We start from the raw sequence: 17,373 nt of genomic DNA, 5'->3' as shown, positions 1-17,373 counted from the left end.
AGTGTGGGTGATTGTATTTTGAGGGAGCCTGAAGCTTGGAAGGAAGAGTGAAACTATTTTTGATGTAGCCAACATGGCCACGTGATGAGAGATTGCTGTGAGTACTGGCAATCGTAAACTTTCCATTGAAGGGCATGATTTTATGTGACTTATTGCCATTCTTTCTTAGTATTGAAAGATTTGAGTTTTGTTGCATCTGATTTAGAGGCTCTAACCACAGCCAAGTGATGGTGAAGACTGAAATCATAAACAAATGTTTCATAATGCACTTGGGCACCCCCAATTCAAAAGTGGTCAGGCAGCATGCAACGTGTGCTGGCATGGGTGGCAGAAGGATTGTAAGACAGCATGACAGCCAATAGACCATGCTGGCAATAGTCATCATGTTTAGGTGACAGGCAAGTTAGCCAATGGGATGGGCAATTAATGAAGTTACCAGTATGTTTTGGTATTAAGGTTGGGCAGGTATTGGTCTGATGTTTGTGTGTGCTTTCAAGGCAATGTCCCTGCTGGTGGTCACTGGTCAATGACACGAATGTCAATGTCCTAGTTTCCTTCTTTCTCCAGCAGCGAGTATTATCAAGGAAGATTGTGATACCTCTTGCGAGCCTACCGCAAGATCTTGAGTGCCAATCAGTGCTCATGTCAATGTGCCATAGGAAGAGTGTTCATGGCTGCACGTGGGACTGAGCTGGCTGATTGCGAGTATACGAGGTCTGTCCTGGATTGGTAGCGAGGCATCTTCAAGGATTTGGAACATGTAGGTTGTAAGATTGCGCATAGGCTGGGGGCAGTGTGGATTAATCATTAGCTGTTGCCAGCCATCATCACCCTTGTACACTACCATATTATAGCTGTTGCATATATTGATTAGAGGATTTTTTTGTCTTTGGGTTTCCTTGTCTTTGCAAGTTGCGCATTTAGGACCCAGGAGACTGATGTGCTACATTCTCTTTACTCCATATGCCATTATTAAATCAAACCCTCAAATGATTGAGGTACAAGGATTAGTTCTATTGAGTTTAGATTCTGAACTCTTTCTTTTCATCAATATGTTTGTGTTTACAAGTATCCTAGCCTCTAGGATCCCCCGGGGGCCCAGCACACTTCCAACATGAAACACCTAGTGAAGAGTGTCAAAATTGGCAATAAATTCATAAAGGTAGAATTTGTGCAAGGCAGTCTTGATTCAAAGCTTCTTTAGACAAATTGGGAAATTGGACCATTACAAGGGATGATTATCTACGAGTTCACCTTTGAGAGGGATTAAAAATTTAGTGTGGATGCCAGGAATATGGCTTATAGGGGAATTTAATGGAAACTGAGCTTTCCCAGTGAAGCTCGTCTCTTCTCTTTAGCAAGCATGGAATACTGTGGGTGAAATTGCTTGCCCTTGTTGTCTTTTTATAATATTTATAAAGGTGTGAGCCAGTGATCTTGTTTCTTTGAAAAAGTAAACTGTGTTGGTTTTGAGCAAAAACAGAACAGTAAACTCTCTGAAAATGTTGGACTGATTGGCTTTCAACTGTAGTGAGATTTTAAAAAATTTCATGAGCTTCTTTTTTGTATTGCTAAAAAACTGCCCACTTTGCTGAAGGCGCACAACAGTCCCAAATGAAGCAAGCTGCAAGAGGATCTCACGATCGTGTAATAACAGCAGTTCCAAAAATTGAACCAGGGATAATCGGTAACTGAATTTTTTTGCCAAGAGTTTGTTTATTTGCACTCTTACGATTTTAAGTAGAATAAATGTACAGAAGTTAGCATTTCTTGAACTTTGAAAACTTACGGAGAATGTTTGTGGTTGCAGATAGCAATAATACAGCACCTGTTGAGAAAACTGTTCCAGGGCCTGTTGGAATACCAGCATTGCCTCCAAAGCCTAGTGCTGGAACCACATATTTGGGAACAGGCAGGGCAACTACAAGTGGTTCTTCACGTGAGCAGTCTGATGATGAGGATGCTGATTTGGATTCAGTCCTCCTCGAGCAGAATATTGATCCTAGCAATATGAAACGAATGAGAAGGTAAAATTACAAGTGGTCAATTCTTGCGATTTCTCATTTACACGCGTGTTTTTGATTGAGGTTTTCTGATCGGATCATATGGCTTTGTCATCAGAATGTTGTCAAATAGAGAATCTGCAAGGAGGTCAAGGCGAAGGAAGCAGGCACATCTTACAGAGTTAGAGTCACAGGTCTGTTTGCATCAAGTAAAATATGTTCAGTTTCTTGACTTAGTGATCAGGGGACTTATTCTCTAATTGAAAGATGCCATTTCCTTTACAGGTTTCACAGCTGAGGCTAGAAAACTCAAATTTGTACAAACAGCTGAACGAAATCACTCAGAAGCTGAATAATGCTCTGGTGGATAATCGTGTTCTCAAATCTGACGTAGAAGCATTGAGAGTAAAAGTAAGAGCTGGTGCCAGGTGGTGTGTTTTTGTAAAAAGAGATGGGTAAAACGTCACTGACTTGGGGAGGATAATTTCTTTGTTCTGGATCGCATCAAAATATTTCTTAAGAGTGTGAAAACTGGAGCTGTTATTGGCGTTCTTATTTGGTTTATCATTTCTCAGGTTAAGATGGCAGAGGAAATGGTCACTCGGTCAAGTGCTACTTCAGGTCTGTCGTAGTTTTGTTTTTGGCATGCTTTAATTAAGATTCAGACAGGATTGTGTAGACTGAAATTTTGGTAACTTGTATCTGACATTGTATATGCCTTGTTGTTAGGACGAGCAACTCAAATAGCTAGTGGAGTGCAGATTAGCTCTGATGTACAACAGCACATAGGTATTAAGATGGGGCGAACACCTTCTATGCAGCGTGTGGCAAGTTTGGAACATCTTCAGAAAAAAATAAGGGGTGGAATTCCTTGTGGATCTTTGTCTTGGGGGAATAATTGGGAAGTGGATAGTTCATCAATAGTGGAGCAGGGACCAGTTGGTGACCATTAATTGACCCCATCAAGTAACTTGTCAGGTCACAGGACTAGGAAGCTGTACAGAGGTGTTTTGTTGTGGCTAATATAAAGCCTGTACATTAATTGGACTCTAGAGGACAGCATTGCCACAGATACAATGTACAGAGGGTGAATTATGTCCTGCCTACCTTTTTGAGAGTTGGGGTAGTACAAAGGTCATCTAAAGTTTGATGCACTGACATGCAAGCAGTGAACATAAACACATTTTTCTGACCATTGTCAGCAGTTACATGTTTAAGATCATTGCGATTATCACCTTACTGATAATACAATGTACGTGGTGATAGGTTTGTTTTCTCTGGTGGTGTCTTTATGTCAGACCGGCTGCCCTTCAGAGCCATCTGCTACAGTCTACACTTATGAAACAGCAAGCTGCAAGGCCTTATTATTAGGCATAACCTCTTACCTTCTAACAGATCAGATAGCTAAGTGTACGCATATGAGATTCTGAAGTGTACAGTTGCACCCACAGATGCATGCCACGCTGTTGTATGTGTTGTCCTATGTGCCCTGGTCGTACAAGACGTGACTCTGTCCGTCTGTCTATCTTGTGACCCACTTACGAAACAAGCTTGGCTGCTTGACAGCAGAATTAATCTAGCTTTGGTAGATCATGCAGGAACCAAAAGTGCAGTCGACGGATAATCTCCATCCTTGGAACAGCCACCTCCTCTCTCTGTAAACTTACACAATGGTTCCGCTTAATACTTACGAGAGAGAGAGAGAAGCAAACAATGTGCAATCTCTCCGGCACTATTATTCGAAAGCACTGCCAACGGTCACTAAGATGCTGCTAAAGATTACCAAGAGATGAAAACTTACGAATGATTCACATGATTTTCCGCAGTGAGGAGAGACAAGTAGGTAGTAGCCAAATCCCGAGTTAATCCTTCAACGAAGAGGATAATTCGCTATTTTGTATTCACTTGGAAGGTGAAGGGTGGAAAAACCTGCTGATGGTTCACAAAGAAAATGGAGCAGGTGCTGCCGCTTATCAGCGGGTAATATATTATAAAATGGCCAAATTTTACGGTCACTGGAATGGAGGAGATATTCCGTGTCAGAAATTCAATTTCTGGTCACAAACACATTTTAAAGCATTGCTGTTCTGGTTTTGTAAAAATAAAGCGTCGAGAAAGTGGAAATGTAGATTTGCCGAATCGAGAGTTTAAAGCATATGTCGGCATAACACGATTGATTGGGATTGCTCAAGGATTATCATTAAGTTACGAAACGCGCATACGTGAGAAATAATGCCCTTATGACTTTGATCAGGGCTAATTCTGTTATCTGCTAACCACGTTGCTGTTAAACAGCGTTTTCTAGCATAATTTTAGGCATCGACTCGTCTTAGAATGTGGTGGCGTGTACACGATGCTTTCTTGCTTTTCACCCTGTACACGATGCTTTCTTGCTTGACATGGGATGGCTCTTTTAGGCCTCTCTCACCTTGAGCACATGGAGCATATTGTTTGGCAGAAGCAATACTACAAGATGAGGAAGCAAGACCGACCCTATCGCGCTACACACACACACACACACACACATATATATATATATATCCTTGCAAAGCTTGCAACTTTTGGAACCACCATAGCTTGTGTCCCTTCTCAAGGGTTGCTATTCATGAATTTAGAGTTTCTTGTTTTTGTGCTTAGCATCTTGGCCTCTTGGCAAATTGAATTTGTTTTCTAGGGTTCTTGTATTTCTGGGGGAAGAGGTCTTGGAAGTGGTGTCTTTCATTGTGAAGTTGCTTTTTGCACGCTTGGACTTGTCATTTGATATTTGGAGCTTCCCATCAATACTACTTTGTTGCTAGGTCTTTAGGAACTCTCATTACTTTATAATTTTACATATGATCTCTTGCCATGAATTATGGTTGTTATTTTGGTTCATTTGATAAACATCATATTTAAGTCATGATGAAGAAGCTTCTAAGCACAATCACAAGTAGAGAGAGAAAAGGTGTTGACTTTGCTACCCCTACATTTGTGGGAATAGATTTGCTATCCCTACATTTGTGGGAACAAAGTGCCGCATCTTGTGTTGTGCAGAGAAAATTGGTATCTTGATTACAAAGAGGAATTGTATCATAAAGCCTTGAAATTGGAGTGCATGTCTAAAATGAAGGTGGAGGATCCCATACCCAATGCTAATGAGTGATCATATACATTTACTTTGTGTCCGAGAACAATATATTAAAGGCTTGCATCAAAGGCTAAAGAAACATATCTTTTATGTAAAACATTACAATTCATGTTATGACAATGTGATAAGGTAGATTTGCTTTGTGTCTGAGAACAATTGTCATGTTTGAAGAAAATATTAAAGGCTTGTATCAAAGGCTAAAGAAACATATCTTTTATGTAAAACATTACAATTCATGTTATGACAATGTGTTAAGGTAGTTGGAAGCAATTCTATCGGTAAAATGGCTTTGTTTTGCCATTATATTGATGTAGTGATTTTTTGGTAGGCTACAACCAAAGTTTTATGTACTTCATTTAATAACTTTTGCTCTTTGATAGTCTTAAGTAAATGTGGTTCGTTTCTTTTTAGGAGCTCTTTCTCATACTAAGCAATTTATGTCAAATGGATATAGTCCAAACACCCATTGATCGCTAATGATGACCACAATTTGCGATTCGATAGAACTTGGGAATATTTTATGGTTATTCGAGTAGCTCAAATAGGACTAGTGCCATAACATGACAAGTGTTGAGTATCAAGATCGGTTTGATGCAAATTACGTAAAAGTGGTAACTTCATGATGTTCTGCAATATCGAGTTTCAAGGTTCCACAAAGTGCTTTCATCCCTGTTGACTAAGCAGTAGACCCAATGCAACTAATAAACAAGCCTACATTAATGATAAGCCTAACCTTCCAGTAAAAAAGGTTTAGTTTTCAAAACTGTCGTCCATTTGTAATAAAAATGACATTTATAGAAATGTGAACAAAGACATCTCTAGTTTATATTTCATTGGCAAGTAATGCAATTTAGCTACTTGCACCGATTTAGTCTAACCTTTAGTAACTCTTTCCAATGATTGCAAGTACGGATAAATGACATCTCCAAGGAAAACCTTGTAGCAATAACATATTTTAAACCTACTAATCACTTCATGAGATTATCGTAAATGATTAATGTGTATAGTCTATGATCTCTAAATTATGCTCACATAAGACAATTGGAATATAGTGTAAGAAATTATACAGGAGCAAAGTTCAAAACAATAATAGGCATAATGATGAAATATTTCAAAGTACAATGGCCACAATAGCCATTTTAGTCTATTAATTTGTTGATTATCAATGCTCATTAGCCACAAGTTATAGAAACCAAGCCATCTATTTCTTTGAACCCTGTTTATATAGGGTTATGGATAACTTAACATGTAATAATACAATAGGCTTTAATTGAAAGGTAGAGCCTGAGTGGAAGCACACAAGCGGAAGCAAGAGCTATGGCACATAGAGAGAGAGAGAGAGAGAGAGAGAGAGAGAGAGAGAGAGAGAGAGACTATATGGGAACTCCAACAGGCACAATGAGTGATCGAGCTTTTCATATTCAATATTCATTGAAAGAATAAAGTGATAGTGATGGGCGTCTACCACTTGCAATGTATAGGGGTGTGGAGTAAATATAGGGTGGCATAGATACAAGCGTCTTTATTACCAATAATCTCCTACTTAAAGAGAAAAAAAGGTGACAAAGTACAAATGTATATAAAGTACAATAGAATGAGGAATAGACATAATCTCATCCTACACCCATAATCTTTCTAAAGAAAGCAAAATATTTCGTTGAGAGATTTTTAGTGAGCAAACTTGCAAGTTTCAATGGCTTTAATATTCTCTGTCTTATAGTAGATAAGACCATGCATTTTTGCACTTGGGACATCCAAGAAATAACACCTTCAACAAAAGTGAAGACATGCCTAGAAGAGGATTTTCTACTATAAGTATGCTAGGTGTAGCATACTTATAGTCAGAGTCAATGTAATCCACTACTAGAGTATCTTGACCACCATAGCAAATGCTAATATTTGTAGTGCCTTTCAAGTATCTCATGATGCCCTTCAGAGCATCCCAATGTTGCCAGCTAGGTGTAGCCATATAGCATGTCACAACTCCCACGAACAATGCTATGTTAGGGCGAGTGGCTATTATAGCATATATCAAATTGCCCACTGTGGATGTATAAGGGATCGTGGCCATCTTGGCCTTTTGCTCATTTGACTAGGGACAATCTATCTGATTAACTTTCACATGGGAAGGTACAAGATAACCAATAGGCTTAACATCTTGTATATGGAAGTGCTTAAGGACCTTATGTATGTACTCGTGTGACAAGTAAAGGAGCCCATGAGAGTGATCACACATGATGTGGATCCCAAGAATATGTGAGGCTTGTCCCATGTCCTTCATTTTGAAGCTCTTCTTGAGCCGAGTTTTCAAAGCATCTAGCTCATCGTGAGCTCTCCCAACAATCAATATATCATCCATATAAAGTACTAAGATAATAAGGCTGCCATCATAAGCCTTCTTCATGTAGAGACATGGATCCATATCACTACGAGAGTAAGATTGTGAATGCATGAAAGTATCAAACTTATGGTACCATACCCTATGTGCCTACTTAAGGCCATAAAGACTATTTCTCAACTTCCACACTAGGTGTTCCTTGCCCTTTTCTTGAAAGCCCTTAGGTTGCTACACATAGATCTCATTATGCAAGTTTCCATGTAAGAAAGCCGCCTTAACATCCATGCGATAAAGATTTAGACGTAACTGAGCAACCAAGGCCAACACCAGTGTAGGGTAGTTATCTTGATTATAAGAGAAAAGACTCATCAAAATCAACACCATACTCCTGCTTAAAACCATTAATAACCAATCTAGCCTTAAATGCTTGCTTCGGACGTCTAGGGGTACTTTTCAACTTAACACCCACTTGCATGTTTCTCATTGGGTAATGAAACCAATGATATATACTGTTTTTTTGCAATGAGTCATATTTTGACTACGTGGCCCTCACCTAAGAGTGACTATCACCTTTGTGCATGACCTCTTCATAAGTAAGGGCTCATCAAAATCTGTCACATAACATAGTCCATGGAGGGCTCAAATCAATCAGGTTGATATATATCTCTAGTAGACCATCTCAAAATAGATTGTGGGGCTTGTACATTCTATCTAATATCATGATCATGGGCCTCAACTCCCTGCTCAGGTTGCTTATGCATCTTCTTCTTATGGAAAACAACATCATGGCTATGGATAACTTTCCTAGCCTACGGATCCCATAGGTGATAGCCCATCTCACTTGCATCCCCATAACCAAGAAAAATGCATTTCATTGATTTAGGATCCATCTTATTGCATTTGTCCTTAGGAACATAGCAAAAAGCCTCACATACAAAGACACACAAATGAGCATATGATGAAGGTTTTTCAGACCATACCTCCTCAACAAGATGACAACCAATAGCAATGCATGGGGATTAGTAGTAATTGCCTTAGCTAAAAAATGCTATGATAAGCCTGCCTTGTTAAGCATACTATGGACTTTCTCCTGAATCATCATGTTCATGGACTTTGTAACTATATTTTGGGGTGGGATGTAAGGGACGGTCAATTGATGCTCAATAACCCGCTCATCGCAAAACTACTCAAATGCTTTAGAGACATATTTCACCTCCATTATTTGACCTTAGGTATTTCCAGAGAGATTGGTTCTCAACAAGAGCAAGCCAACACTGAAAGATAGTCAATATATTCGATTTTTGCTCCATGGGGTATGTCTAGACCTTAAGCGAATAATCATAAATGAAAGTCTCAAAATTATTCATAGTACCTAGTGATTGACATAGTAAGGGACCACATACGTTAGAATGAACACAAGAGCTAGAGGCTCACCCATGTGTGTAATGGCAAACTTCTTATAAGAATTGTGTGTCTGCTTGCTATAAAGACAATGATCACATGAATCAAAACATTTGTAGTCAAGGGACGAAAGATATTGCAAATAAAAAAGCATTTTTGTTCCTTTTAAGGATGTGTGCCCAAGGCAACATTGCCATATAGATAGATGTATGTAAGCCACCATAGGCAAATATGGTCAATAGACCCACATACAAGTAAGGGATATAGGCTATCAATCTTGGCACTTTGAGCAAAGATAAGATTTTCACAGGTAATCTTCCATGCGAAATCACCAAAAGATATGTGATATCCTACATCATTCAACGGTCTAAGAGAGAGTAGGCTTTTGGTCAAAGCTGGAATATAGTGCACATCATGGGAAAAAAAAAGTGCTATCTAAAGCAAACTACAGTCTAACATCACCAATGCTAATAACATCCAATGCCAAGTTATTTCCCAGTCTCATAGAACATGTCATGTTGCGATAAGAATGAAACCAATCCCTATGTGAGGCAACATGAAAAGAAGCCCTTGAATCAAACAACGAATACTGAGAAAAAGTGAATGAGGCATCAACCAATTGACTAGCATCAAGAGAAGAAGTTGCCAATATGTAATCATCATCAAACTTAGGCTTCAAGGCATTGATCTCCTCAATTTTCACACTAGATTTACTAGGAACAATGCTACAATCATTAGACATATCCTGTACTTTACCCTTGCCTTTCTTCTTTGCACTTATCATTGTGCATCTTATGGCACTGTGGCCTAATATGACCATATTTTCCATGTAATGACATGTAAGAGAGGCTAGGGACTACTAGCCAGATTGAGACCTTTGTGAATCTCTACCACAACGCTCATTACCGCTCTTAACATGTCTGCCCCTAATAATCAATGCATGAGAAGTACATGTTGCATCTATATTCTTTTTGTTTATCTCCTTGGTGAGTAAGACACCCTCAACATCCTAGAGTTTCAAACCTTCCTTAGGCATATTAGTAGACATGGCAGTACAGAAAGTCCTATGACTCGAGGAGTGTTATAAGCAAGAACAAAGGAGGGAGATTATCCTCGAACTCTATGCCCTACAAAGTCCATTGGGTAAAAATAAAATGAAATTCATTCAAATGCGTGGGTACACTAGTCCCTTCCCTTCATGTGAAGGTCCATGAGCTGCTTCAACCAGTATCTTAATGAAACAGGACTTTGCTTGTCATAAAAATTGCATGTCTTTTCCCATAACTGCCAAGCATTATCCTTAGGTGCTAGAACATTGACATAAACCTATTTTGACAATGATAATCTAAGAGTCCAACTCATCCCAAGTATCCTGATCAATGCCTTTGGGCTTTACACTCTTTGTTTTCAAAGGCCTAACTTGCTTCTTTTGAACCAATGCCTACCATACTTGTGTCTTCCAATAGGTGATTTTCAATATTGAAAATAACACTATCATTCGAAGAACCAACCATAATGACAATATATCTTTTGACCTCTATTTAGGACTTTCCTCCTTGCAAGATGTGTGCTATTCCATGTATGACTCACATTAGAGTATTGAAGTTATGGAGCGATTGAAGCATCATCGAATATACCATAATTGATGTAGGTATATGAAGTCATAAGGTGTAGATGTTGTCATATCAAGCTATGTGGCTTGTTGCTATTTGGCATAGGGCATATTGGGACCAATGTCTATTTCATGATGGTCACATGCTTATCGAATGAAAGGTCAAAGGAAAACTCCTTTTCTTGCTAGCCCATACTTATAGCCCTTTAGACTTAAAGGAACATAATTTTAGCATTTTGATTCACTCCTTACCACTTGTCTCATTCTTGGTGCTTTATGCTAGCAAGCAACCCTTTGTATTCATGGTAGTTCTATGCTAATTTTATAATTAAGAATGATGCGAATAGGGATCATATGACTTGATTAACTATGAATTACATTAGCTATGACACTCAAAATCTTAAATAAAAGCTTAAACAACCATATGAATAGTCATAAATCATGCCATACCACTAGTATATAGTATACAATTAATTCTCATTGCAATGAGTCATTAGCTTCAAATTGTCATGGTCACTACATGTTTTTGGCTTCATGTTGTGTTCTTGCTTTAACATTATAACGTTGAGTTTGTTTGTCGAGTCATGACAATCCAATCATCATGCTTAAAACTAGGCAAAAGTTGGTCACAATAAGACCTCTAAAAGCCAAAGCGATTATGCATGACTAGTACAATAGCTCAAGCCAAACTTGGCATGATCTTTTTGGGGAGTATTTTATACACTACCAAGTCAGTATTAGTGTAAGGGCATCCTTTGTAAGCTATGTATGGGTGTATGGCTATTAGAGCATTTGACATTATTGTGGTTGAAAGGTATGCTGCATCAATAGCCTTTATAAACTTAAAAGTGTTTTCTTGTAAATGAACCACCAAAAGAGGTTCGAGCTCTTAACCATCACTAACTGCTCTCCTTATTAGGCTATTAGTTTGGGTGGAACCAATAGTATCTTTGCTCTTGAATAATTAATATTTGTAGTTGGCATATCCAAAGATAATTTGATGGACCATATAAAGAAGATCATTTGATGGTTCCTTTGGAAAAGGTTATGTTTTAAAAGCATTTTCAATATTTATAATTAACTAGACTATGTCACAAGTCTCTTCACAAGTTCTTTAGAAATTGTAATAGTTCCAATGAAAAATGTAGATCGAGAAGGTGGCTAGACAAAATCTTCTCAAGGATGAATTTGCATTCGGCTTGGGGAAATTATTGTGTCGTGTAGGAAATATAGCTTTTTAGCACTCTTAAGCAGATGAAAACTATTCAAGTGGAGGCCCAGTACTTGATGATTTTGCCTAGCACAAAAATGGTGCTGACCAATAAAAATGCAACTTGATGATTGTTTGAATGGAAACACAAATGATACCAACTGAATTGTGGCCATCCTACATGAAAATATATGTATGCAACATGTGGATGCTCTCCAACTTTTCCACAAACAAATGCTTCTCTTTAACCACATTAGGCTCCCACCAAGATGAATGATACCATATGAGAGTACACAACAAAAAGGAAAGTCAACACAAATTGAATACTAGAGAGAGAGAGAGAGAGAGAGAGAGAGAGGAACAAATTGACTAAAAACTTGATGATAAAATGTTGCAATAGGTAGCCCCAACACACTTCTCAAAGCATCAATGTTAGTAGCAAACATACGTAGGAGAATGAGACAAAACGGTATAGAGGACTAGCAAAATGATGAATATCACATAATGGAGTAAAACAAGGCAACCATAAATGGGGCAATGCCATGAATGGTTGCTTTGGTTTTAATGCATGCCAAACTTGCATAGCTTACTAAAAGCCAAACAAAATGTACTAAATGTTGCTTGGTTCTTCACAAAACTTTCCATCTTGAGGCAATTGATGCCTACTTGAAAATGAGAAAGATAGGTTACATGATGACAAATGCAAGGGTGGATCCCCACCCAAAATGTCTCAAACAAATGAAATGACAAATAAAGACTCTGTTAGAGTTCCTAATATCCTTGTCTAAATCACACTAAAGCTCACACATGAGATGATATTCATGATACACATGGCTACTAACAAAGGCGACTTATAAATAGGTAAAAGTGGAGCAATAAAATAATCAAATCAACCAACCATAAATAAAGCCATAAATAGAGGTCAAATAGGTTGAAATACACCCCTTTACAGATATAAATATGACCAAATTCTAAAAAGAGGGGGATGATGGACTATCCAAACTTCACATCTTCATTGGCTATATCTAGACACTCATTATAGGTCATAACTAGCCATGATGTTATCTTCCTTGAGGATGATTTCCATCGTACCACTCTACCAACGAGTGATCCTTCTATTTTGAGTTCTACTACAGAGGCATAGCCTCACTATTTAGGAGCCACCTCTTTAGCCTTGGCTTTTACCCTTGCTTTGTGTTGCTTGCTAGTTTCTCTCTAGAGTTTCCCTCATGTTAGTGAGCAAGGATTCTACCTCAAGTTTCACCTCCCTTTCCTTTCATGCTCAAGCTTCAATCAATAACTAGTTGAAAAATTTTCAATACTAGAGGGGGATGTTGAGGACAATGGGCAAGAGATGCAAGTTTAGGTGTTAAATGAGTGGAACAAGATGAATTGATAATCATGATTGAGTAAGTCATGTGATTGGAAGACACTACTTGTTACATTCAACTCAAACCCAAATTGGTTCTTAACTATAGGTGTATAAATGACATCAAGTATTTAGTCAAGTGGAAGTACCACTCAAAGGCAAAGGCTACTTGGTAGTTGGCATCATTCATTGAAGAGTGGTTTTTTCCCACTTCATTCCTAAGGATATTGATGAGAATAGCATTCATGAGGGAAGTGTTATATCCCTGGATATCTAGATGGCGTTAGGAGCATTCATCCCAATGGTCATAAAGTGATATAATGTGAGAGCACTAGGATACTTTAGGGCTAGGGTGGTTAAGTCCTATTTATAGGACTAAAGGAAATGGTTGGGCTCAAGGACTTTTAGTGCACATCACTACTCTTGGACTCTTGGCTTGCTTACTCATTGTGTTGCTAGCTCCCAGGCTTGAGACTAAGCTTGTTTGGTTTCATGTTAGGGTGTGAGCCTCATCTCCATTCCCTTAATGTTCTTTGTTATGGGTATGACTCTTTATCCCTCCCTTTTTCCTCACTCTCTCACACACACGCACACACACACACACACACTCTCTCTCTCTCTAACTGGGTTTTGCATAGGGACACATGGTCCTATACATTCTTATAATGTAAGATGTCTTATTAATGTGTGCATGTGCATGTGTAAGTGTGCTTATGAGAGATCAAGAGAGAGATGGTCCTATACATTCTTATAATATAAGATGTCTTATTGTTGTGTGTGTGCATGCACGTGTAAGTGTGTTTTTGAGAGATAGAGATTGAGGGAGTTGTTTAATTGAGAGAGAGAGAGAGAGAGAGAGAGAGAGAGATGGTGGAGGGGGAAGAAGGTAATGGTGGTGGTGGAAATGGAGGAGGATGCAACTGTGGGTGGACGGAGTGAAATAGTCTTACAACAACAAGGTACTTATGTCTTTCAAAGCTCAATGAATTTTGAAGTTACACATTCTTGCATGAACACTACAACACAATAACTATAAACAAAACACTCCCATCGATGTGGTTAGAAGCAAAAATTGCAACAAAACAAGAAAAATTAGGTGGTCCAAACAATGCTAGTTACTTCTCTTTGCGATATTGGCATCTTCTAGATTCTTCAAATTTTTTTCTCTAATTCTTGCATGTTGCCAAATGTAAAGCTCCTCTTGCAAGCAATATATGCATAAATCTATCCCAAGCTACCTGTGTTAGACCTATGCTTTGATTGTGCAAAAGTGCAAGTGCAAATAATGGCATCTAAAAAAGCCAGTCTTTTCCATCTCTCTAGCCATGCAATTCGTATAGTTTTTCAATGCCTCAGCCTACATTAAATACCAACTAGTTTGTGTGTTGCTTTTGATAGATGTGGTGGAAGGGAAAAATATTTGATTTGCTATAGGTCCAAGATGTACTAAGTCAGTCTTGTAGCTTTAGCAATTCAAATTGCTTTAATTTGTGCCAATGGGACCCCTAAGTTGATTTTAACTTTTTTATGTGAGTCATTTTTATCTCTTGATGTGTCACTTTTTTATATGCGCCTTTGAGGTACACGATTACCATTGTAGGAAGCCTTGCCAAGAAACGTGTAAGAGCAAACACACAAAAGGCTCCCTAAATAAAATAATTGGGTCCAAAAATTTAGATAATAGGACTCTACCAACCACCCTGCCACCATCCGTACAGGCAACCATTTAAGGCTCTCAAATGTTTTGGCATCATCCCGAATGCATGTGCCACACATTGGAGTGATAGGTATATAATACCCTGGCAGGTGGTGCTCAAAGCTGTGCTACTAGAGAAAGCCACAATGTGGATATGGTGAGTATGCATGAGATTAGCAACTGAGCATCTCATCCTATACCTCGACTCCGTAAATTATTTTTGTCCTTAACAGAGGACACATACTAGGATGATACTAATGGGGTGGTACATAGCTCACAGCATGTACACACACAAGCTGAAAGTGATAAATCCCATTCACTTGGGGATTGTTCAGACCCCACCTTGCTAATATGGCACCTCACAGTCACTCAAAATAGCTGCTGAGAATTAGTCAGTTCGAGCCACGGATTAAGAAGTGAGGATTTGATCAACCGTCCATTGCCTCACCTCACATTTATCCAAGCTAAAGGGAAACAATACTTCTTTTTTCGAAACTCGATAAGAGGATACTACACACTAGGCAATAGCCATTGATGACAAAAGGGCCTGCTGTCTCTCAGCAAGATATACATGTTTGCTCATTATAGTGCAAGCAAACAGTTCAGGCTCCACTGTGGAATGTACCAATATTCTGAACTCTGCATTAACCTCCCTATATATCTCCCTATACACTTAAGCTGTAATAAGTTTATGCAATTTTTGGTGTGATGAAAAAATTATTGTACATCAAATAATTTAAATGGTAGTGAGATGTCCAATGTCCTTTATGATACTTTGTCTGTTTCCATTTGCAGGACATGCCTCTTGTGAAGCACCACTCAGTACTCTTGCCTCGTCGTTGATGATCTCTAGAACCTGTTAAACCATATCACAGCTACTTTTATATGCCCTTACTTAATTGCTGAACTTTCTTACACTCAGAAGTCAAAATCATATTCCTACTTGCAGACTTGGTTTTTCAAAAGTTCACCTCTGGAGCGGCATTTAGCATTCCACGTGACATACCAACATCGATACGCCATATTTGACCTTCACATTTGCTGGAAGCATAAACCAAAATAAGCGTAAGACTCACTTGCGAATCCTGTTATTCATATTGACTGGTGCTTTTAAATTCACTTCCAATGAATCATGTTATTCATATTGAGCAGGAAAGGGAAGGGAATGATCAAGGCTGTTTTGACCTGACATAAACTAAAACCATGTAAAACATACCTATTGGCACCCAGAGTCTGTGGTGTATGGCCCACTACTAAGCCCTTTGCCCCAACAGCATCTAAAGCCGTTTTAAGCACTGCACAAACCTGGCACAGTAGGTGAGAAGGTTCATGTAAGTGATCCAACACAGCTGACAACCAAACTTGTATCCTTATTAGACAAAGCTGTTCTAGTGCGCACTCCAACAAAAACTGGAGATGTGAGTAGGTGAATAGTCTGTAAAGGGTCTGCAAGCTCCTTTATAACTTGACGATGGTGATGAAATACACTTTCATACCTAGACACTCTGCTAGAAGGAGACCCATCTCTGTATTGATCTTGAAGCAAGAGAAAGCCTTGTGTCGTAATTGTGATGATACAAGTGACTAAATAATTATTTCAACATCAAGTCAAGAACAAGCTCGTAGACATCATGTGACTCCAAAATCAGAAAAAGGTTCAGGTTTTATCGAAATCATCCCTCTTAAAGTTATCAGTGATTTGAAATCCAAATGGGGCAGATGGGATAAATCCGATGCTATTCCTGAGCATGGTCAGTCTACTCACCTTAACCTTGTCATTAAGCCAGCCTTCTAAAATATAAATAGATAGACCTTGAAAGCAAACAATCATGAATGAAACTTTAATCCAGTCAGCCATTTGTATTACCCATATACAGGCTTACAATTTGACAAGAGAAAAACTTCTTGCTGACAAGTGTCTGATGGGGAAATAAATGGTACCAGTATCAAAAGGTGAGTACAACTAGCTAAACCTTGGACAGCCAGAAATTCAGCCATCTTATTGCAATGTGGAAAAAGGGTTTCAGCTTACCTGTATGGCCTCCCCAGGTTTCTGAAAAGTTTCTCGGGAATACAATCGGCTCCAAACAACACTGTCAAATCCCCTGGTTGCAATAAAGGGCATCTTTAAAGGTTGGGTGCTACTTGAAGCTCCTTGCATCCACAGGCTCACCTCTTTATTCATTCGTTCAAGACCGTACTCCACTGTGGATTATTAAAAGCAAAAAGACATCATCACCAGAAAAAACAAGATCCAAAAACTCTTCACATCATAATCCTTGTAAGTTGTCAAACACCCCATTGAATTTCCAGCATTACAAGCTAAATGCAAGAAGCATTGCATTTGTGTAAAGCTTCCCTGGTCAAATGACAGTTGCACATTCAAGTATGGCACAGCTTCCAATGTTTGTAAAATAGTTCCTGTGGCTAAAGTTGTGCATCTATGCCAAGGTAGCAAAAGACCAACTTTTTACCCTCCTCACTAACTTTTTGCCTTCCTCGTTATCCTAAATGTGTCAAATGCACAGAATTTTTTAAAGAGAGAGAGAAATATGCAGAAACCATACCTGACTTATCAAGGCAACCTAATCATAAGCACTTAGTCATTAAGACTAAG

General features: G+C 38.7%; 2 protein-coding genes across 6 annotated transcripts in view; one reads left to right on the top strand and one right to left on the bottom strand.

Moving 5' to 3' along the window:
- The window catches only part of LOC148041248 (light-inducible protein CPRF2-like), a 30,848-nt gene extending 26,729 nt beyond the window's left edge, over window positions 1-4,119 (top strand). For 3 of the 4 annotated variants that reach the window (XM_087678436.1, XM_087678445.1, XM_087678454.1), the window contains exons 3-8: window positions 1,598-1,687; window positions 1,811-2,027; window positions 2,122-2,197; window positions 2,289-2,414; window positions 2,579-2,624; window positions 2,733-4,118. In XM_087678436.1, coding sequence (XP_087534562.1) covers window positions 1,598-1,687; window positions 1,811-2,027; window positions 2,122-2,197; window positions 2,289-2,414; window positions 2,579-2,624; window positions 2,733-2,956 — 779 coding nt within the window. In that variant the 3' untranslated portion in view covers window positions 2,957-4,118. Of the gene's footprint in view, window positions 1-1,597; window positions 1,688-1,810; window positions 2,028-2,121; window positions 2,198-2,288; window positions 2,415-2,578; window positions 2,625-2,732 lie in introns of all 4 variants that reach the window. The other variant, XM_087678463.1, reaches the window with a different exon arrangement.
- Window positions 4,120-14,759: 10,640 nt separating this feature from the next.
- SLP1 (Calcineurin-like metallo-phosphoesterase superfamily protein) overlaps window positions 14,760-17,373 on the bottom strand; it is a 131,307-nt gene continuing 128,693 nt past the window's right edge. The window contains exons 6-9 of one of the 2 annotated variants that reach the window (XM_087678419.1): window positions 16,789-16,961; window positions 15,973-16,061; window positions 15,728-15,797; window positions 14,760-15,612 (exon numbers count right to left, since the gene is read on the bottom strand). In XM_087678419.1, coding sequence (XP_087534545.1) covers window positions 15,493-15,612; window positions 15,728-15,797; window positions 15,973-16,061; window positions 16,789-16,961 — 452 coding nt within the window. In that variant the 3' untranslated portion in view covers window positions 14,760-15,492. Of the gene's footprint in view, window positions 15,613-15,723; window positions 15,798-15,972; window positions 16,062-16,788; window positions 16,962-17,373 lie in introns of those variants that run through there. The other variant, XR_015690943.1, reaches the window with a different exon arrangement.

Source organism: Lygodium microphyllum, chromosome 1, assembly GCF_053477565.2.
Source record: "Lygodium microphyllum isolate KBCC chromosome 1, Lygodium_microphyllum_v1.1.10, whole genome shotgun sequence".
In the NCBI taxonomy this organism is placed as follows: domain Eukaryota; kingdom Viridiplantae; phylum Streptophyta; class Polypodiopsida; order Schizaeales; family Lygodiaceae; genus Lygodium; species Lygodium microphyllum.
Note: the sequence above shows the minus strand (reverse complement) of the source record. Positions and strands in the feature narration are given on the sequence as shown.